Below are 22,304 nucleotides of genomic sequence, written 5' to 3'. Positions count from 1 at the left end.
CCTGCTATGAAGCCTTACATTGGGGTTTATTACACTGATTTTCCTATGAAGGTCAATTCACTAGGATGTTTAACTACCTGGTTAAATGTAAATGCTCAAACCAAGCTCCTGTAATCAACTAAACTACTCATAAAAATGTATTTTAACACCTCATTGAATCAGGAGTTTTTGGTCTCTCCTTTTTCCTCATGAATGATCTCAGATATACCCATTTTATGTACCCATATGTGCATCAGGATGGTTTTAGCCTTCTTTTAAATATGATTTTAACCACTGAGTATTCTTAGCTGTGAATTGAAAAAGGGGAAAAACTATTACCTAAAATTAGTTTTGTACTCTGTCCTGGAAAAACTGCCTGTGAATGGAAGTACATATTCAAATATGCAATTCCATGTATAAATAGAAATGGAACATCTCCTGCATGAGGAGGGGTTGAGGTTTTTTAGCACTGATGAGACCTGACAGCCTTACTAACACCAGCCTTGGCTCGCTGGCAGTGCAGACTGTAGCAAAAACTGAAGATGATTTGCATAAAAGTATTACATTTGGGAAATGATCAGACTGGTCAGCCTCTGTTTAAAGAAACAGTATTTTAATTTAGAGTTTGGTAAAATAAAAAATGTGTTTGCAAACAGCAAGTGTTAACAAATGGCAATATCAACTCTACCCTGAAAGTGCAGTCTGAGTGTGCCAGATTTGCACCTGATCAGGTCCATTCTTAAATCCCAACTTGCTCAGGTTTTCCCTTCAGCAAATTGGACCACATTTAGGGTGATAATCAGGTCCAAATTTTCTGTTTCTCAGGACTTGGGTGCTTTTAGGAAAGGCTCTAAGAGAGGCTCTTTTATTCAGTTCTCCCTCACCACTGGGTCTGTTGGAAGCTGAACAAAAGGCCAAACCATAAATCTGCCCAGGTTCCTCGTATTCACCCCCAAGGACTCATTTTTATCTGTAAATGCTCTGGCAATACCCCAGGGCAGGCAAAGGGCTCTGGATCACCCTGTGTGTGCCTGTGATCACATCCCTGCTCCTAGCCTGGCTTCAGCCCCAGGACTGCAAACCTGACCCACATTTTTCTGACACATTTAACAGCCAGCTCATCACAACCCCACACAGGGCCAGGAATAAACCTACACATTCACACCCCACTGGGAATTTATTACAAAGCTGGGTATTAAGTCTTCAGCAGGATGCACTTTCCCTCTTTTCCATTTACAAGCAAGCAGACAGGAGTATTTCTGTCAGCTGTCAGTGCCCAGAATTTAATACCAGCCTAAAAGGTTGGGGTTTTCTGAAAATCAGATTAAATCCAGTAGGTAAAAAAAAAAAAAAATCAGAACAGATGGCAAAAAGAAACACAGTTTAAAACACAGATAAATTTAGTAAATAATAGGTTTGTTGAAATAATAGGTTCCAGTGGGAGCAGGCTGGAGGCAGACTGCATCCATATCCACCTACTGGGGCTGGAAAAGGATTGCCATGTCTGCTTAGATAAAAAACCAATGCATTAAGGGACGAAGATAGCATTGCTATGAATTTAATACGTCAGATTACTCCATATATTCTACAATTAAGAGAAATATCCTTTGAGCCTGGTAGGACAGACCTTAGTTACAATTATGCAATTGTAAAAGTGCAAAAGCAGTTTTTCCACTTAAATGTACCGAATTCCACTGATCTAAATACATTATGAAAATCTTTCTAATGCTCTTTTACCTATAAAAGACTCTCCAGGAAACCTGGCCATAGTGCTGCATACCCAAAGCATGTAACAACTTAAACTCAACTTTTCTGTATGGAGCAGGCAGCCAGCAATGAGGCTGGAGAGTTGTAATACCAGAATTGTGCTTAGCTTAGACTAATTAAATAAATATTTAATACATAAAGATGTTAAATATATTAAATATTACTAAATGCTATTTCAAAATCCTTGGGTTTTGGTGCATCAGGTATACTGAAATCACAGCAAACTTACCAAAACATTCATAAAAATTTCTCTGGACATGCTGCGAAATCAAATTAATTATGCTTTGGTTCAAAACATCTGTCTTTGAAGTCTGGCTGTGACACAGAAGTGTTTCACCAGGAAGAAACTGCACATTTCTCCATCAATACATACTTTGACATTTCCCAAATTGTAGAAAGCAACCCCCCAAACTGCCTTTGCACCATGGTGGGGGAAAAGTGCAATTTTTTATCCAACTGAACTCTTTTCCAGAGTTTTTCTCGTAGATTCCAGCCCTTATCTGACTGTAACAACATGGAATGACTCAGACTTAATCAATAGTTACATCTGCATCGAGGGAAAATGGAATAATTTCCCACAAAGCTCTGGCTCTTGGAATCAATGGCTTCAATTAGCCCATTAGTGGTGTTAGCTGAATGTCAGCATCCCTCGGTCCATAAGGGATATTGTGTGGCCAGGAGAAAGCCAAACCGTGCACTTTTATTTCAGTCCACAGGAAGAGGCAAAGAAATTTTCTCAAACCCTTAAATGTTATTAGAGGGCTTTTACAGACAACTTTTGTCTGGCTCTACGGGGCAGCTGACCATGTTAATGCATCAGTGAAACAGCAGAGCTCAGCTCACTTGAAACAAAACTCATGTGAATAGAGATAGGGGCCATAATTCTTCTCCTGCCTGGCCTATTTTTACATCAAGGCAACTCAGAGGTTTAAATGGATACATTTTTCATTTTAAAAGGTACAAATGAAAGAAGACTGCTGACAATTTGCCTTCTTTCTCTGGAGTTATACATGTCATTTTAGCTTTTTGGCTCCAGCACAAATCCTCTGGTTTCTGGGACTAATGAGACGTGTATTGTTATCTGGATAATATGAAACAAGATAGAACTTTTATGTTCTCATCTCCACAGTGATTCCAGAGTGTGAGCTTAAACGTCTCATTAAAAAGAAAAATTAAAGGGAATGAGATAAGTACTTTTATTTTTACTAACAAGTGCAAATGGCCTTGAGCCACGGAGGCTCAGCAATAAGTCAAGATGTAAATAGCTGCAAGATTCCCCGAGTGTTACAAGGTGGGTTTGGGGATCTTGCACATTTATTGCACTTTATTTTTCTTTCACATGACAATCCAGAGTACAGAGAGCTGGACATTAATCACATATTGCATTAACTCAGCCTCAACCAGAGCAACACATTAATTCTGTTAACAGAGTAATACAACCCACGCTTTATGGCAGAATTTCAGCACTGCCAAGGCTTCCTAGACAAGAAAAAGCAGCTGATTACTTTAATTCCCACTGTCATTTCCCAGTGGTCCCATTTTGAAATATTTAAGGCAGAATCATTATTGCCTAATTAAATATCTGTCATTCAATGTTTTTTTTTTACAATGGAGACACAGTCGCACTGAAATTAATCATAAACTGTATATTCCAAGATTCATTATTGGCTCAGATCACCTCCTGTGGCAAACATTAAACCTTTGGAAATCACAAAGCTCTATGATATTCCATAGCCTGAAATCAGTTTATGTGTCCAAATCTGCCACTCTGTACCTCAGTGGCAAAGCACATGAAAGTGGCAGCAGATGAAGGACACAGAACACCAGGAAAGACATAAAAATACATCACATTAGTGTTCAAAACACATGTGGATGTGGTACTCAGGAACATGGTTTAGGGGGTTTGTTTTTTATTTTTATTGGGACTTTTTTACCTGTGCGAATGTCATGGTTAACACCTTCCACTGAAATAACAGCATTTGGAATTCCCTTTCCATGCACATCTTTCACGATGCCTTTGATGCCACGATGGACCTGTGGAGAGAATAAAAAAAGCAAGTAAATATTGCACAGCAATGAGCAGTAGTATTCCCAGGAGCTTACAATGAATCATTAATTCCATAAGTGAATTATATTTTCGTATTCCTACTTTATGGCTCACAAAATTGTAAAATATCATTATTAACCCCATAGCAACCCTTCAGGCATTAACTTTGGAATCAGCTGGTGAATTTTGTTAGGATTCCTGTGGCATCAAATTCAAGATACAAAGAACAGATGAAGCAACAGACACAATATGGGTTTTTTTTTTTTCTAACAGCCCTTTCTAGCAAGCTCAGCACTCACATCAAATTTTCAGAAGCTTCATTCTTTTATTCCCTGAAGTCAGACCAGCCTGGCTGAAGAGATATGTCTATCAAAAATACCAATAACCACATAATTAGTCACGCAGGAGAAATAGTAGAAACCTTAATCTCTCAATCTGAGAGGAGTTACCCCTCTGCTGAATACCTGCTCCATGAAAACAATCAGGGACTCGCGGTTGTTTTCCCACTCTTCGGGCAGCTCACTCTCGTGGGGATACTTGTCACAGCCAACATAGATGGAGAGCTCAAAGCAGTTGGTGTGCAGGTAGCTGAAGTCATTGATGCCTGTCAATAGTGGGGAAAAAGGGAACAATTTCATTTCGTTTTTCATCTATTGATCAGACCTGAGATTTTATGCCAATTAATGTAACTTCTGCAAACACAAGTTGGGTATTCATGCAGCTGGCTCGGTCTGCAGAATTGGAGGGGCAAAAGGTTTTTAGAGATGCCACATATCCTGTAGCAAAGCACCAGAGTGTCCAAGGCCAGGTTGGACGGGGCTTGGAGCAACCTGGGATAGTGGAAGATGTCCCTGCCCAGAGCAGGGGGTGGAACTCGATGGGCTTCAAGGTCCCTTCCAACCCAAACCATCCTGGGATTCTACTGATGGAGAAGATGGGGACACAGCCAAGAAAAAGGTCTCTCTCTACAGCAAAAACTTGTGCTTTGCTTTAAGAAAACACTAAGCATCCCTAACCCTGGACATTGCCCATGGAGCAGCTCTCCCTCATGAGTGCCCTGCCTAGAAATGGAATTGTCTATGGTGGGCTGCAGGGAGGTGCAGCTGTTAACCCAATTTATAGAACCCTGAATGCCAGGACACAGAGCAACGTGCTCACAGGGATTGTTATGTAAAAGTGATTTATCAGAGCAGTTGGTGAAATAGTTCCTCAGCCTGTTTTCCTCCCTGAGTAATCTAACTGATACAAAAGCCAGAAAAATCAATTGTTTGATGTTACATATGGTGTCTGTAGTTTGTAAGAAATGAAAGCTGTTGCAGAAGACTGGGATCTGCACTGCTGCTCTGCATTAGGGATTTCCACTAGAAATATGTCCTAATCAAGCCCCAGGAGCCTCAGTGCCTCCAGTCTCCGAGGAGTTTCAGTTTAATTCTGCATTACAGGGACCACTGTAACCTTTGCAAAGGTCCTGAGCCCTAAAGAGCTGTATGTCCTTACATACAGAGCTCAAACATTTCCATTTTCCAGGTTTCTCTCCTGTTTCTCACCATTATTTTTCCTGCTTCTCAGTTCTCCACTATCACATAGATAAGATACAGAGCATGAACACAAGACGAAGAAATTCTGTGAGCTTCCTTTCTTATTCCACCTGCATTTCTAATAAGAAAATATTTTAAAATATGTTCGTTAATGATTATTAATTGTTATGTTTTAAATGGCAGAGATTAACAGGATTTGCATTCACTGAGTGCTTCTGTCTGGGAAGAGTTAAACCAAAATCTCTGTTCCTGTCCAATTACCACAGAGCAGTAGTCGAGTATTTAATGAGCCCTCAGTGCCTTCTGGAAGCAGAGCAGGAGGATTATATAACACAGATGTTAAACTTTTCACTTTTGTTGATGGGGAAAGCCTAAATATCAGCCAGTGGCATATGCTACTCTTCATAAACGTGCTTCCCCTCCACTTGAGAAACAGCCACAATTATTTTCCCCTCACATACTGTATTGCATCCTGATTAATCTGCTGTGAAATGTTTTGCCACACACAGTAATTGCTCAGTTTTAATACATGTATTTAAGAAAATGGCTTAACATTGCCAAGAGCGGCTCTTTCCTACTGCCTGAACGTGCAAATCCAGCCTCAAAACCACTGGAAATAAAATGAAACCAATCTCTTTTTTGCCTTGGTGCAGTTCACCCAGTGCAGAAACTTTATATGTAAGATTGCTGAAGAACTTGCATTCACTGCTGTTCAAAGAATGTGCGGGAAATAACATGGATGGGTTTTAAAGGCATGAGGAGGTGTTGGGTATCTGTGGTGCACATACTTCTCTGGGGACTGAAAATAAATTAGAAAAATCCCATCTAAATTTTCCCATGGCATGAGCAGTGAGAAGTTTCTGTGCAGGACCACTGCAAGGACACAGATGGACAAGGAGAGAGGAGATGGACAGTTTCAAGGTGTGGTACGGAGAGGAGATGCCACCCACACCAAAGGATGGGTGGGAGAGCATCTGCAAGCACTTTACTGGAAGTCTTACTATAATGTAACAGAGCAGGACATAAATCATAATTAAAACATAATCAAGCAATAAAACAAATCAGATGAAACAAATCCAATATGTAATTGGTCCTAAGAAATCAGGGTAATACTCAGCATCTATGTTGTCCATCTTTACTTAAGGTAACTCAGTGTGACAGCTGTTAGTGACAAGGCCAATGCCATCTCTTCTGGATTGATTCATAATGATGTTTCTTGTAGCACTTAGGAAAATTAAACTCCTAAATTAGATATTTAAGTGGTCAAGTTAGCTCTCAGAGTGTGCTTTAGAATTTGCAGAAATGCATAGAAATGTACTGTCAGGCCTAAGAGTTCGTTTCCCCCAAATTCACCCAACACTTTTTAAACTCCTGAAAAGATATTTGAAAAGCTAATTCTTGACTGTAGCCTTTAAAGGCCAGCCAGCACTAACTTCACACGGGCCAACGTAAAAGCCATTAAAGCCATGTCCAAAATCCAGAAATGTTTATGCAGTGGAAATGCCCACAAGCTCCAAACACGAGCCAGTTCCAGCAAAACCTGGCCTGCACAGGCACTGGCCTGCATCTGTTTGCCATTAGTGCTGTTCCTGTTGTCAGCCCACTGGTGGCTGATGCCTGTCTCATTTCCTAATTTCAGGGAATATATTGTTTGACTGATGCACTTATAAAACACCAGGATTTTGAGCAGAACTGTGATGAATCAGCAGAGTTTCTGATTCCCAGCCTGCTCCAAGTGCACATCCAGAGAGACAAACGTGCCTAATGCTGTTAAAAATGGGCTTCTAATTAGGCTTTCCTGGAAACCGAGGTTTTGGCTGCACCACGGGCCATGGCTTCCCTCTGTGCTCCTTAGCAGGGTGGCAGACTTGGGTGTATGGAGATTGATCCAGGCTGTGAGTGATCCTGGAAGAATGCCTGTGGAGCCCATGCAAAATTTAAGTGTAAGGATGTCCAGGTCTTTTAGAAATAGGACAGTAGCAGGCAAACAGAGGCTTTTTATGGCGTATTACAGCTCCAAGTGAATGGGAGTGGGGGCTGATCTGTGGCTGAGTTCAGTCAGCAGGAGGCTGAAACCAGGATTTCCTTATCTGAGAGCCACTGGAATCTCTCCCTGAAGCCACTGTTTCAGCCCTGACACTGGTTCTGATGTGGGGCAGTAGTTTTCTTGTTGTCACCTTGTGAGATGGCAAAGGCTGACAGGGTCCCCCCTGCCAGTGGGTTTGGACTGGGTTGGTTTCTTCCTGACAAAGTGCCTTGAGTGCACAGAGTTCTTAAAACTAACCATGTGCACACGCCTTTTGGAAAAGTTGGTTGGAAAAGAAGCAATCACCAGGTATTAATGACAGTAATGACATCTGATACGTGAAGACATGAGGAAATATTCCTCTTAGAACACACATTTTACCGCCACCACCTCCACAGCGCACACCAGGCAGCGATGACTTTACCCTAATTAGCAAGGTAACACTAACTGGAGTTCCTACCACTTACTTCCAGCCACAGTGTGCCAGGAGGCTCCATTGACAGTGCCATCCTCCTTCTGGAAGTCTTCAGTGTGGCAGGCCCTCCTCCTGGCATCCGTCATCAGCCGGTGCGTGGAGGCGTAAGAATACGCCAGCCAGCGGAACACGTGGTCGTCCGGTGTGGGGGTGTAATCCTGGGTTTTCCACATGGATCTCACCATGTCATAGGGATAGGCCACCACCAGCTCTCCCCCCTGCAAGTTGCCACCCAGCACGAAAGGGATTTTTTCCATCCAGGCTATGATTGCCCGTGTCTCCACTGCCACCTGGGAGAAAAAGAAAGAGCGGCTTTGATTCAGCCTGGGAATCTGATATAATGCTGTTTCAGAGGGAGGCCAGGCTCAGGAGTCCTGCTGGGAGTTCCTGAGCATGAGGAGCCAGCAGAAGGCATGTGGGCAAGGAGAAGGCCTTCTTTAAATTATGGTGCGTGTTGGCCATCCTTGGGAGGTCACAGACATCCCTTAAGAACTAACAAAACCTTCATGTCAGTAATTTATGGAATGGGAACATCTATGTCGAGTGAGGCCAAGAGCAGGAACTAACAGAGATGTCAGGTGGTGACACTGCTCCCCCTCTTTTTGTTTCCAAAATAAAGGATTTTAAACATAGAAATAATGGCCATAAATTAAAATACAAGAAGTTTCACCTCAACATGAGGATGAACTCTTCCATGAGGGTAGCAGAGCATTGGAACAGCTGCACAGGGAGGTCGTGGAGTCTCCCTGTCCGGAAAAATTCCAAACCCACCTGGATGTGTTCCTGTGTCACCTGATCCATGTGACCCTGCCTTGGCAAGGGGTTGGACTGGATGATCTCCAGAGGCCCCTTTAAACTGTAACTATTCCTTGATTGTGTGATTCTAAACTACTAAAACTGCCCCAGTGAAGCTGCTATTAATAGCTGCTATTGTATTTAAAAGGTCAGGCCAAAAAAAGTTAAATTTCTGGCACGATGATCCAATAAACCACTTCAGCACAAGCCACTGCACTGGTTTTGCATATGCCTGATCTGTTGCCATGTTTTTCGAGATAAGAATATATTTCAAATAAGAGCAAGTAAGAAAACCCCAGGAGAAATCTGTGAGTGAGTTATCAAAGATCTCATCTACACCACAAAACCAGGGAGAAGCCTGATCCACATGGCTGAGCTCATGGAGAGCTTCTCCTTGCCTACCTTGCTGCCTAAATTTCGGTATTGAGTCCTGCAGGTTTTTGCAATAGCTGAGGGAAAAGAAAACCCTCTAGGAAAGAGTTTCTTCCTCATGATCTGCCTCTAAAACCTTGGGGAAAAATGGTCCTTTTGTGGTGCATTTTTATTTCCACTGACATACAGGGTACTAGTGACAGGCAGTTTAGGTCAGGTATGGAACGTCATCCCCAGGTTATTCATTTCTTGAGAAATGTAACTCTCACTCTCCCAGCACATCCCAGCCTTTGTGTCCCCTCTCCCAGCCTTACTCACAGTGGCATTTTCAGACAGGTACCAGTCAGGGATCGGGATGTGATGGTTTGGAACTTTTCTTTTACTCTTCTTCTGATCTTCTGACTCCCAGAGCAGAGAGTTTAAGTCAGGGAAGTTATTGTTGATGTCAATGCCATCCTGAGTCCATCGTCCTAAAGACCAGCCCCCCAATTCTGAACCCTTGGATTAAAAACAAAAAAAAAAAACCAAACCAAACCAAACCAAAAAAAAAAAAAAAAAAAAAAAAAGAAAAAGAAAAAGAAAGAAAATTAAAATTAATATTCATTCAGAGTAGAACAACCTGTGAGCCCCTGCAGAGTGTGCAGAGTGTTTGGGAATGTACCAGAGATAATTTTATACATAGAAATGAAAGATGAATTATTTAATTAACTGAAATAAATATAACTGGCACTTTTAAAAAAAAAAATTGTATGAAATCTTGAATGAGGTGAAGGAAAACCCATGAAAATTTACTTGAGGTTAGCCAAAATATGTCTCTCAATGGAGACAGCACACATCCCCTCCCATGACTATGATTCTGACTTTTCTGTTCCAGTCTTCTGCAGACTTTTCTGGAAGGTTTTCCAGTGCATTTGACCAGCCCCTACAATTTTTCCTGGTGTCTGTCTTTATCCAGACTGAATTATTACGATGCCCAACACACTGTGCTCTCCTTAAAGGCACACTATTAAATTTCAGCTGCGGAGGAATGCAAATTTTCACGTGCTGAGCTTGGTTTCTCGTGAGAAACAGACTGTACGAATTTTCCATTTTCCATAATGGTGTTCCCATCACTCTGTACACCTCAGGATGGTTTGTTCTGGCAGACTTTGTGACCCTTCTTTCCATGTTCATTCTCCTGTTAGCCAACATCACATAAAATTCTGTTTCTTTCGGCTTTTCCCTGAGATGTTTCAGTGGTTTGTGTTTACTTTGATGTGCTCATCTTTTCATTTTTAAATTTTGATCGCTTGTAAAATGTGGGCTTTGAAGAAAATAATGACAAGAGGGGCATTTTTGACTCATCTCCTGGAATGAAAAGAATTCCTCGATGTGTTCATAATCCTCTTACCGCTTTATAAGCCTTGTCATATCCATCAGGGTTCACCGAGGGCAGCAGGTGGATCCTCGTGTCCTGAATGAGGTGCACAATGCGTGGGTTCCCAGCCAGGTACTCCTGGCACATGAACTGCATCAGCAGAAGGATTAGCTCTCGCCCAAGCACTTCATTCCCATGAGCTCCTGCAATGTAGTGGAATTCTGGCTCCCCTGTGGAAAAAACACAGAGCAGAGTTGTAGTCAGAGCAGCAAATCAAATCTCTATCAGATGGCATTGGTGCCAGTCAGCAACATTCTACTTAAGGAGTGTTGGAGAAATGTCTTAACTGCACAGAGGAGAGGTGAAAAAGTCACTTTGGAGAAATAAATTGCTTTCTGTTTCTATTTTAGAACAGGCTTTTGTATCTGTGATATCCAAAGCCATTGTGTAAAACCTCCAAAATCCATTTTTGATTAAACATATTTTTAATTATACTCTCAATTTGGGCACATTAGAGGTAGATTTTAACTGTTCTGATAGTCTCAAATCACATGAAGAAGCCATTGCTAGCAGCTCTTTGGGACAGAAGAGAATTTTCCTAACAACCAATTTAAACGTATATAAACATAAATATCAGGATATTCATGGATACATCAAAGCACAAAATTCCTTTTTTTCCAGCAGCTGTCACAGGCACTATGATAGTGGGAAACACCAAAGACTCAATGAGTTTCTATGTTGAAGGATTGTATCATGGCAAGAAATTGAACCCCAGCCCTCACAAACGAAAAGTTATTTGGAGGTTTGGCCTATCCCTGCTTGCAATGCATTCACCCCACATGAAAAAGGTAAATTTCTATCCAAAGCTACATCAATCCCCACAACTAAAAACCATCCCCCAGCACTAAAATTCACTTTTATTTTATTAGTGTAAAGAATGATCATTAAAGAATTGATCCCACATTCAAAACCTCTTCTAATTGTGCTCGCCCTCCTCTTCCCAATTTAGAAATGCAGCACTGAGGTTCCTCCCACATACATTTGAAATCTTTGCTGCCCTGAACATAATTCCATCAGTGATAAGTAGTGCAGACACAGAGAAAGGGGCGGGGGAAAAAAGCCAAACCCCAACACCCTTCAACAGATTTAGTTAAGACTAAAATCCTAACCAACTTCGTGTTCTCCTGGGTTGTCAGAAATCTCGACAGCATACAGCTTCAGTCCTTGGTTGCTTTTTCCAATATTGTAAATTCTTGTGATATTTGGGCACATTTTATTCACAGTTTTCATCAGCTGCCAACAACAACAAAAAAAAAGAGACATATTTAGACAATGCAGCATCAAAATAGATCCACTATGAACTGGTTCATTCTAAATAGGATGTGGCATAAACACTTCATTTGCTTCTCTGATTATGTCTTAGTTGTAAAGTTTTATGTGTAGTTCATGAATTTATAGCTCTGCTATCACATTTTTAAAACATTATGCAATGGAGAGTAATTAAAATAATGGAGAGTAATTAAAACAACCACACTTTGTGATGTACTGTAGGTAAGGGACTTGTGACCCAGGGTGTCAGTGCACAGAAATGCATTTATTTTGCAGATTGCCACGTTCCCTCCAATAGAAATTTTATTTTTTTCACTCTGCCAGCAAGTAGAGACATTGCATTAAAAGCAGTTCTATTTTAGCCAAAGGCTAAAACTGTACTGTATAAATAATGTTACTGACCCAGACCTGTGTTTACTAATTTCTCTCCTCACATCTTCTTCAGATTGAAGGAAACTCAGCTGGCTGATATTTCCCTGCATCCATGCAGCTCCACAAGCTGAGAAATGGGGAATGTGAGCCTGTTGTCTCAGAGCTGTCTCTGAGACCCAGCACAGAATCTTCTGCCTCTGAAACTTCCACGGAGCAGAAGCTTTCCTGACGTGCCTGGCACTCCAGTGCTCACAGGATACCAAGAACATCAATTTAGAAAAGTGGTTGAAAGTATGGAAATGCCCATTACTAGTGAGAAAAATGCCCAGAACCAAGTTCAAAGTATATTACATTCAGTGGAAATGTTTGCTTTGGCCTCGGTAAACTCCTCACCCTCTCTCTAATTGCAAACATGTGATCATTTTCTGAGTCAAAGAACTTTTCCTGCATTAGAGCCTCAGTAGTAACCTTTACTGGGACTCTGCAGTGGAGGTAATTGTTTATGGAAATACAATCTTGAAAACGCGCATATTTCATATTTGATCTTCTCATACCCGTTTCCTAGAAATGGCACAATATTTCACCTGTGATCTGAGTTTGTTGTCTCAAAGGCAAGGTTGTACTCAAATGTCCACATCAAAACATGTAACAGTGCCCTGTGACACATGGATACATAGAAATATAGACATAGAAACCAGCACATAATAAATATTTTGGCCTGTAAACCAATCCTGACTTCTGCACACAAGATACAGCGGGTGGTCCCATTGACTGGAAGAAGAATATTGAATGCTCTTTTACAAGGAGAAAACTGGAGCCATAAATTTCATCTTCCTAACCAGAGAGTTCTATTAAAATAACCTGACACCGAGAAAATCCCTCCATCTCACAAATACTTGATTTATTGCAATGTAATTTAATGCTTCCAAAACCTGGCCCAGAGAACACCATCTCCTCCTCCTTCAGTATTTATAATAAATCACTTCAAAGAACAGCATTTTTCTGAGATGGCTGGTGGTGAAGTAGCTATGAAAAGTGACAATAGTGTATATTTCTGGGGGTTGGGGATTTTTTTGGTTGTTATTTTTGGTTATGTTGTTTGTTTGTTTGTTTTTAATAAGAAGTTGTCTCTGGCAGTTATTATTCCATTTTGCACTGAAGTTTTGAGAACAGTTTTAGGAATATAAGACTTGTTGCAATGCAATCTACAATATTCTGCCCACCAGCAATTAAAATCCAATGAGCTCCAAACAAATTAATTATTTTGACACAGAGGAAAACAGAAATTGGGAGAGCACACAGTTCACTTCTCTCAGCCACTGTCACAGATTTTCCACTTGTATGAAGAGTGCAAAAACACTCTGGTTTAAAGCTGTGGGGTTTTTTTCCCCCAAGATATTTCTAACCTGACCAACTTGTCTTTCGGCAATGACAACATAAATACATTTTATTTTATTGTTCTTGACAGTAATTATGCCAATTGAGTTCCTACTCATCTAATCTTTGTGCTAAGAAATATGGGCCATGAAATCTCTACCAAAATAAATGTGTGACTCAGTACACAATTGCTCAATAAAAACCAGCGGTGATTCATGCAGTATAAATACACTGAAAATCCAGCACACAGCAAGTGATTCACACACATCAAGTCCAAACATATTATCTTTATATTTGAAGAGAAAGCAGGCAGAAATATTTCTTCAGGATAACACACACTTGTGTCTGTGGTGATATGAAGCAAGATTAAAAACAATAACAAAGCCAAGAACAAGGCTGGCTGTGTGAAGTTAAAAGAAACAAGATTAACAAGCCTGGTAGAGTTAAAATTATATTAACAGGGGGTTTTTTTCTGGTGTTTTTGGTGAAGTTTTGCTAATTTTCACAACTGTGAATATGGAATTGGACTCTAGAGTTTATTCTGATTATCCAAACCCACTGAAATAATTGAGAAAACTGATGGCTAAACCAGAGTCAAATCTAGAAGGAGAAACCACTGTGTCATTCACCACTCAATTACACACAGAAGAAAAAGAGTGGCACCTTATATGAAAATACTCCCTCTGTCATGTAGTGTCACATTTTTCAGGTTAGTTTATGTACAAATCAAGACTTTGGGATTTTATTTGACTGTTGCTTTTAATCAATTAAAACAGGGAAAATATTTTAAAACATATTGCAGACAGAGTTTAATAATATTTTCAAGAGCTGGAATTCGGATTCCACGGGGCTGAAAAGCCTGCACCCATCCACCTTCCATCACACACCAGCCTCTGCCTACCTGCCTCATTTCCTTGTAGTTGTGATGCTTAAAGTCCAGATTATCAGTGGTTGTCATTTCATTTCTTCTGTGGTAATAATTATTTGGATCTGAGAAAAGAAATAGAAGAGTTTTCACCTGCTTAGGAATTTCAAATGTGGAGGTGCTTTGGCACAATGCATGTAAGGAACGTGGAAATCTGAATCTCACAGTCCTGTGTGTACTTAAAACAGGTTTTCTATAAGCAAAACTCAAAACCCAACTGATTTTAAATATTTCTAATCACTGCACAAATCAATTCATACAGATCCAAACAAAAGCAAGGAGGAGGCATCAGCTTTCCAGACAGCTCCTCTGCACACAAAACTCAACTTCAACAGAAAAGCAGAAGGGCAGCCTTAAGCTGCAGAGGAGGGGAAAAGTCATTGGGAAATGATGAGTCAGATGCAAGTTAAAAGAGTAGGAGAAAAATCAAATTAGAGGAAAAAGCCACAGTAAATATTCTGTGTCCACTTGATTAATTTACTATTGCAAGGAATTTTAGCTTTCCTGATGAGTATTTTCCAAGCCTATGCGCTGCTTGTGAAACATGGAAAGGAACAACTCTGCATATTAAACATTCCCAATTACCTTCCAAAACAGTTCTTGTGCAAGTCAGAGGCCTTTGTCGCTTAAAAATTTACTTATTCACTTATTTATGGCTATTATTTATAATTTGTGCATTTTGAAGCACCAAAGGAGGATATGTGGTTAGAAATGAATCTTTTGTCTCCTTGGCATTCCAGGCCCTTCACCTGGAAATAAAAACCAGGCCAAGACTCTTATGGCTCAGCTTTGAAGTTCCTGATAAATGTGCTCCTAGCCTAATCTATTTTGATTTCTTTTCAGAGACAAACAAGTCTAGTGGGAAAACATCAGACACATTCCTTAAGTGGCCACATCTGGGATGTCTGGAATTTTGAGTAATCATTTGTCAAGCCAGTGGCTGTCAGGCTTCCATGAAAAATTGTTTGCCTTCACACAAAATCAGCTTCATTGGTTTAAAATTATTGGGGGAAAAGTGAAATATGAAAAAGTCTAAGTATCATCCTGTCTCATTGCAACACAAAAAGACATGGTCTCAGGAGAAGGAAAATGGTTTTAAACATTATCATCTGCCAGTTGTGCCTTTTTTGGGGGGAAAAAAGAATAATTCTGTCAGACGAGCACGTAGGCACCATCCCACAGCAACAAACCCTTAATGAAGTTATGGAAACCCCATAACACTGCAAAATACTTTACAACATTTTCAAGTTTCATATTTCTGACATTAAACCCACTAAATACTCCCATAAAATTTTAAATTTTTGGGGGGTCTTTTGCACTATTTAAGTTATTTATGTAATGAAAAATGCAAGTTCCATTAAGCTTCACAGTAACAGGACCCATCCTTGTTTCCACTTCCATTTCCTAATCTACAGTAGAGATGTTGGAAGGTCACATGAAGGCTGCTCTACAAATACAACTGAAAAATGTCCAAAAAAAATCTTGTCTCATCAAAACCCATGCTAATTTGTAGAAATTATTCATTAATATACTAATGGATGAGAAATGGAAATCATAAAAAAACCCCCCACATCTTCTCAAAAGAGACAATGTGTTTAATGCCCCACAGAATATCTTCATAATTGAAAAAATATCCCCACGTTGTAAAAATATAAAAATAAACATCATAAAACTGCCAGGATGTTGAAGGTTTTCTCTATCACCACAAGCCAAAATATACAGCAACTGATTTTTTTTTTCCCTGATACTTTAATCCCATTCCTGTCAAAGCCTGGCTCTTTTTCCATACATCAAACACTAATATCATGGGAATAACTGTGAATGCTGTAGAGCTGGTGGAAACTTAAAAAAATTGTGCAGTGAGAATGATTGTATCTCTGGCCCTTCCTCAGCAACAGAGCTCAATTTGACAGTTCCCTAGGGAATTAACACTCATATTTTGCCAGGCTCTGCTGTAGCCTGCTTGGATCACTGGATTTCTGCTGCAACAGGAATACAGATTAGAACATTAAAAGCTAAAATGTAGAAAGGCAAACAAGGCTTGTGCACAGCTGGATGGATCCACTTTAGCAAAAAAAATTTTTTTTAATAAAAGAGAGAATAAGAGATTGAGAAACTCAAACCACAGAAGGGTTATAATAGAAATATACTGATTTATTCGCAGAAATTGCACAGAAAGTCTCTTTTTCTTCCAAGGAGAAAAGATCGTGCAGAACTGTGGCACTCACGTTTATACAGAGGGATATATCAGTAATAATCTATAGTTGCACCACTGGTAGAAGTGATGAAGTTTGCTGGTAGATGCACCTTGTTCCCTTCATCCTTCTATTCTTTGTAAGGATGGACAAGTGACTAAAGCTGTTAAATCATAGGTTCATAGGGCCACAGAACAGCCTGGTTTGGAAGGGACCTCAAAGTCCATCCAGTGCCACCCCTGCCATGGGCAGGGACACCTTCCACTGTCCCAGGCTGCTCCCAGCCCCAATGTCCAACCCGGCCTTGGACACTGCCAGGGATCCAGGGGCAGCCACAGCTTCTCTGGGCACCCTGTGCCAGGGCTCCACCACACTCACAGGGAAGAATTTCTTCCCAAAATCCCATCTATCCCTGCCTTCTGGCAGTGGGAAGCCATTCCCCCCTGTCCTGTCACTCCAGGCCCTTGTCCAAAGTCTCTTTCCTTCTTTCTTGTCGGCTCCTTCAGCTACTGGAAGGTCACAATTACATCACCCCAAAGGCTTCTCCTCTCCAGGCAGAGCAATCCCAATCCTCCCAGACTTTCCTCATGGCAGAGCTGCTCCATCCCTCTGATCATCTCTGAGTTCTCCTCTGGATTTTCTCCAGCAGCTCCTTGTCCTTCCTGTGCTGGGGACCCCAGGGCTGGATGCAGAACTCCAAGTAGGTTAATGCCCAACTACTTTGCAGCATGAGGGCTCTGAAAACTGCCCATAGAAAAGTTCCAGAAAGGATCAGTTGCTCGGCAGTTGATGAATAAAAGGGGATTTTCACTTATTACAGCTCTACAGCACCTCAGCCAGTGGAGCCCTGATGCTTCCAGTGGGTTTCAGCTTCTCAGAAGTGGTGCTCCAAATGCAGGATATAATGAAGGCAATGCAAGTGATTGAGAGAAGCTTTTGATAGAAAGAATGTTCTGATCCAAATCCTTTAGACTGCCTTAAAACCTCAACGTGCTATTTTGCAAATGACTGATTTTTTTTAATTTCCATGTAATTTAAGTGAATTTGACTTGTCTTCACTAAATTGAACATCTCACAGACAGCACATGTGCAATCTTGAAATAAATCTGCTGGCAGCCACATCAGGTGATCCTAAGTTTTTTTCCACATGATCTATTTCATGGCAGCCTTGTGAGCATTAACATCACACATGAAATCAGCAATGAAATAATTGTTTTCAACTATAAATTGATTAATTTCTCCTTTTACTCTCAGAAGTAGTTTGCTGGATTTGGAAGTGCTGTTTACATGACCATTTATAATGAAAGATATTTGCAGAAAGCCACATTTTTATCAAAAAATGAACACAAGTCTAGACTTGACCAGCTAGCCTGGCACTAAGAGAGAAGCAATAAAAATAAGACTGAAGCCACTGCAACACACAGTACTCCATTACAGAGTTGTTAAAGTTCATTTTTTATCTTGGGTTCAAAGTAATGGCATAATCATGGTACCAGTGATAGTTTTCTACATAAGAACTATTAAAAATTAAATTTCATCACAAATTTATTCCATTAAAATAATTGCCTCATGCCTTGAATACTTGAATATAAATAAATGCATGAAGAACTCAACCAATTTTCTCTCTCCCATCTCTGGGTACTTTTGATCATATGCAATTTCTTTTTGACCTTCCTTAGGTTTGGGAAAGAAAAGGCAAGGAAAGCACATCCATCCCTCTGAGGCAATTGCAAAAGATTGTGTGTATCAGTCTCCATCTATGTGAATATCCAGCATTTTTGGAAAGCAGAGAGGGAATTAAATGCTTGTGGTTTTTGTCCTCTTTTTGCCCAGTGAGACATGGCAGCACTGATTGTTGCTATAGGTAGGATTTTCTGGTGTTTTTCCTCCGGGGAGAAGTGTCGTTCCCTTGGTGAAGCAGCAAATCCCTCCTGTTGCCCAAATGACAGCACTGTCACGGCTGGATAACACAGGGGTTTTTTTATTTTATTAGAGCTACTGTAACAGTCTAGAAAAGGTTGTTTGTCCAAACTAGTCTATGGCACAACAAAAATGTACGTTATGGATAAGCGATAAGCATTTCACTGATAAAAATTACAATTATCTTACATAATACTGAGTGACTTCTGTGTTCCAATTGTCCAAATAGTGTTTTCTCATGATTTATCTGATTTTTGGTGCATCTACCACATGCAGCAGGTTTTATGGAGAGAGCCCTGCCCACAGGAATGGGTTCTAGCTGTCTTTAACCATTTCCGTCTCATTCTGACAGTGCTAACAACCTCTCCTAGTATATTAATATCTTAGTCAGGTTTTTTCTTTATCTTTTATCCTTTCTCCTTATTCCTTTATTACCCTCCCTCGTGAGCCTGCTTGATGGAAAGCTGATACAGAGCACAGACTGAATGCAAATGGTTTAATATATTCAGGGACTAATAAAGACATAAACCTTAAAATTACAAGTCTAGAAGACATGAAAAGGAATTAATGCTCCTGAAAATTGGGTTTCTTTCCTCTCACCCTCCTTTAGCTGTTGGGGTATTTCCCCACAGGTATTTCCCTGTGTCTCTGGGTTTTGGAAAGGCTAGAGGTGAGTGAACTAACAGAGCTCCACTTCCTGATTTTGGAGAATTTAGGAAAATTGGTCATTTTTATGGAAAAAGAAGCGGTCAGAAAAGAAGAGCCTTTGATTTCCAGTCCCACAGTCAAGACAAAGTGTTAGAGCAGCACAAAGCCACTGCTCCCGCAGCCAAACCAACCGGATATTTAAGTTGGAATGAGCAAAATGGCACCAAGAAGCGGTGAGGAATCCACTTAGAGGGAGCTGCAAAAAAAAAAAAGCCCCATCCTACAGGAAGAAAACGTGCATGGAAAGGCTTCTGGAACCTGAGGAACAGCTTTGTTCCGGGCGCCTTGCGTGCGAGGAACAAAATGAGCAAGGAGAAAGAAATGCCAGCTCTTTCTGAGCTAAAAAGATGGGTCAGCACTTATCAAAACCTATTAGTTCTTCAGTCCAATTACATTTTGAATGAACACACCCCACTCCCATTGTGTTTCTCAATGAATGATTCTGGTATTTTCTTTCAGGAATATACTGAATCAGCCACTGTCGGCAATTAACTCAATAAATGACTACCAGGAGGACGCACTGATGCTGCTTCCATGCGAATCCAAGATCTGTGAAAAGCTGGAAGAGCACTCAGCAGGACAGTGGTGAAAGTGCTGATGTGTTCCCAGCTTCACCCACTGACACAGCCCCGTGAAGCTGAAGGGTAACCAATGCCAACACTGCCAAGCAGAATTTGGCCCTGGATGGGTGCAAATCCAGTAAGAATCCAGAGTAAAAAACTGCTGCACTTAACAAAAATCACCTTTCCAAATACTGCCATGTTTGCTTTTTCCTGTTTAGATGCAGTTTTAGGGAACAGAAAGGGATCATGAAGATTTCCCTAGAAATTACCCTACAAAACAGTTTGGGTGCCATCTCTGTCATTCCCTGGAACCCTCTGTGTGTGTCCTGTGTGCCAGTAAAAAGTCATGGTGCTGAAGAAAGGTTCCTTTCCCTTCAGCCTCACACCCTGGTTTATAGAGAGCGGATCCTCTGCAAACCCACAGGAATTTGGGATAAATCACTGCTGAGAGTTCCTTCAAGAGCTGAGGGGGAATATTGTCTGTGGAATTGCCCATCACAATGGCAAACAAGCAACCCACAGAGGTGCAGTGTTCTAAACCCACAGCTAAAAGAAATCAGAATCCTCCCAAAACCAGGGAAGTTCACATGCACAGGGCACCTTTGGTCACTGCCATCAAGTCCAGGATGCATTTTTTACCCACTGACAGCAGTTATCTACTTGCTGCTAAATTTCAGTGCTTCTTGATAACACAACTACAGACTGAATTTTATGACAATACTTGCCCCACACTTCTCTTTGGCAGAGAATTATCCCTTCCATGCCCCAAAAAGTTTGTTGGTTTTTTTTTTTCCTGAGTGTTTAAATATCCAAAGGACAAAAATCAAGCTATGTCTGCTTGGCATGTGAAGACCCTACATGACCAGAGGAACTGGAGGCAGCAAGTTCTGAACAGAGGCAGGAACAATTAAAGCACCAATGGAAAGGCAGTTTTTTCTGTCTCTAGTATTTCTTAAAACACTATTCGTAGACTCTGGCAAAAAAATCCCCATGGTGCCAGAATCTGAGATCAAAAACAACCAAAAAAAGCAGATGAGAGGTGTGGAGTGAGTAGTGAGCAACTTAGAAAAGATTTGAGAAAATAGGTTTTTTTCAACATTTATGTACATGTACACACAGAAACGAAGACATTAACCCCCCACAAGACTATTCACAATGTGCTTAGCAGAATCATGGCTTTGCCAGAATTTGCAGTATTGAAGGATTTTGGTTTGGCTTTTTTTAGTAGCCTTGCATAACATAGGACAATTTCCCTTCACTTTGGACTTACCAGGGATGATGCTGGATTTAATATGCTGAAATATCCTAGAAATTCCTTTCACCCCCTACTCCCCTCCTTCCTCCCTGAAAGCTAAGTATGAGTTCAGCAAAAGGATTTGCCTTCAAAATATTTCAGGGAAGTCCTATGGCCTATATAGTGAAGAAAAAATAAAAAAATTAAAAATCAGGTTATGTAATTGTAATTTCTTGCCTTAGAAGCTTGAGACATCTGCAACCAGCTTTCCCAATACATAATCCTATTGCCTCCATTGTACATGTGCACTCAGGAAGATTTGTTGCACTGCATTTAAGCCCAAACAACAAAGAAAATCTTGTTAGATCATCCATGCAATCTTGTTTTATTAATAAAGGCACTTACAGATACTATGGCTTGCAGATCAAAAGTTATCCTGTCTGTTGGCTTGGGCAGATATTTCTGTTTCTTTTTGCGTGACTCTACTCACTAAAGAGAAATTTTATACCAAAAGCAAAGCTATCCAAAGGAAATGAAATTTTTGAGTCTTGGCACAGCAGCCATGCCAACAGCAATCGATAAAGGCTCTTACCTGGCAAGGGGCAGCCCAGGATTTCCAGCCTCAGGCAGATGCTGCCCTCTTCGAACCAGGAGCGGGGGTTGATGCGGATGTAACGCGCCACCAGCGGCACTGGCAGCATGTTCAGCACTGGGATCTCCTTCTCACTGTTCCCTTCGAAAATCTGGGCAGGCCAAACACGGGGAAGTGGCAACATCAGTGCTTCAAAATGTCTCTTAGCGGTTCTGGTAATGTCTTGGGGTGACTTTGTGATGTGTATCCCATATCACTGCCTATGCCAGAAATTAATTCCTGGGCCTTTCTATGCCTCTAAACTGAGCATGAGAGGGGGGAGGAAAAACTGAGCAAAACTTTTTCAAAGCAGTTTGCAGCTTGTTCAAGGTCACACAGAGATAGAGACTTTTTTTCCACCTGTGGCAGGAGAGCGGGAGGGAAGGGAAGCACCCGGCTTGCTTTTCTTTCCAGCCAGCTTTTGGCAGTTTTTTTTTTTCCTCAGCTCTTTTTCCTCCAGAGAGTTGAACTTATGCTTTTCTGGGACTTCGTTTTTTCCTTTTCTCTCTGCTGGACTGTTTCAACATCAGAATACATTGGGAGGACTTTCTACTGAGGCCGTGGCCCTGGAGGTGGGCCCACCACCCCGTCCCAGCTCCAAGGAGGGGGAGAGAGATCTACAAAAGGACTCTGAATTTTCCCAGGTTTCTCTCAGCAGAGCGAGAGGTTTTATCATTTAGCATCATTATCCCTT

General features: G+C 40.9%; 1 protein-coding gene across 1 annotated transcript in view; it reads right to left on the bottom strand.

The window, feature by feature from the left end:
• Positions 1 to 22,304, bottom strand: part of CPXM2 (carboxypeptidase X, M14 family member 2) — a 70,374-nt gene that overhangs the window by 6,000 nt on the left and 42,070 nt on the right. Inside the window, exons 5-12 of the mRNA XM_032116309.1 lie at positions 21,572 to 21,722; positions 14,336 to 14,424; positions 11,526 to 11,649; positions 10,390 to 10,586; positions 9,318 to 9,497; positions 7,825 to 8,122; positions 4,258 to 4,397; positions 3,681 to 3,780 (exon numbers count right to left, since the gene is read on the bottom strand). Coding sequence (XP_031972200.1) covers positions 3,681 to 3,780; positions 4,258 to 4,397; positions 7,825 to 8,122; positions 9,318 to 9,497; positions 10,390 to 10,586; positions 11,526 to 11,649; positions 14,336 to 14,424; positions 21,572 to 21,722 — 1,279 coding nt within the window. The remainder of the gene's footprint in view (positions 1 to 3,680; positions 3,781 to 4,257; positions 4,398 to 7,824; positions 8,123 to 9,317; positions 9,498 to 10,389; positions 10,587 to 11,525; positions 11,650 to 14,335; positions 14,425 to 21,571; positions 21,723 to 22,304) is intronic.

Source organism: Corvus moneduloides, chromosome 8 (genome assembly GCF_009650955.1).
Source record: "Corvus moneduloides isolate bCorMon1 chromosome 8, bCorMon1.pri, whole genome shotgun sequence".
Lineage (NCBI taxonomy): Eukaryota > Metazoa > Chordata > Aves > Passeriformes > Corvidae > Corvus > Corvus moneduloides.
This window is presented reverse-complemented; position numbering and strand designations above follow the sequence as displayed.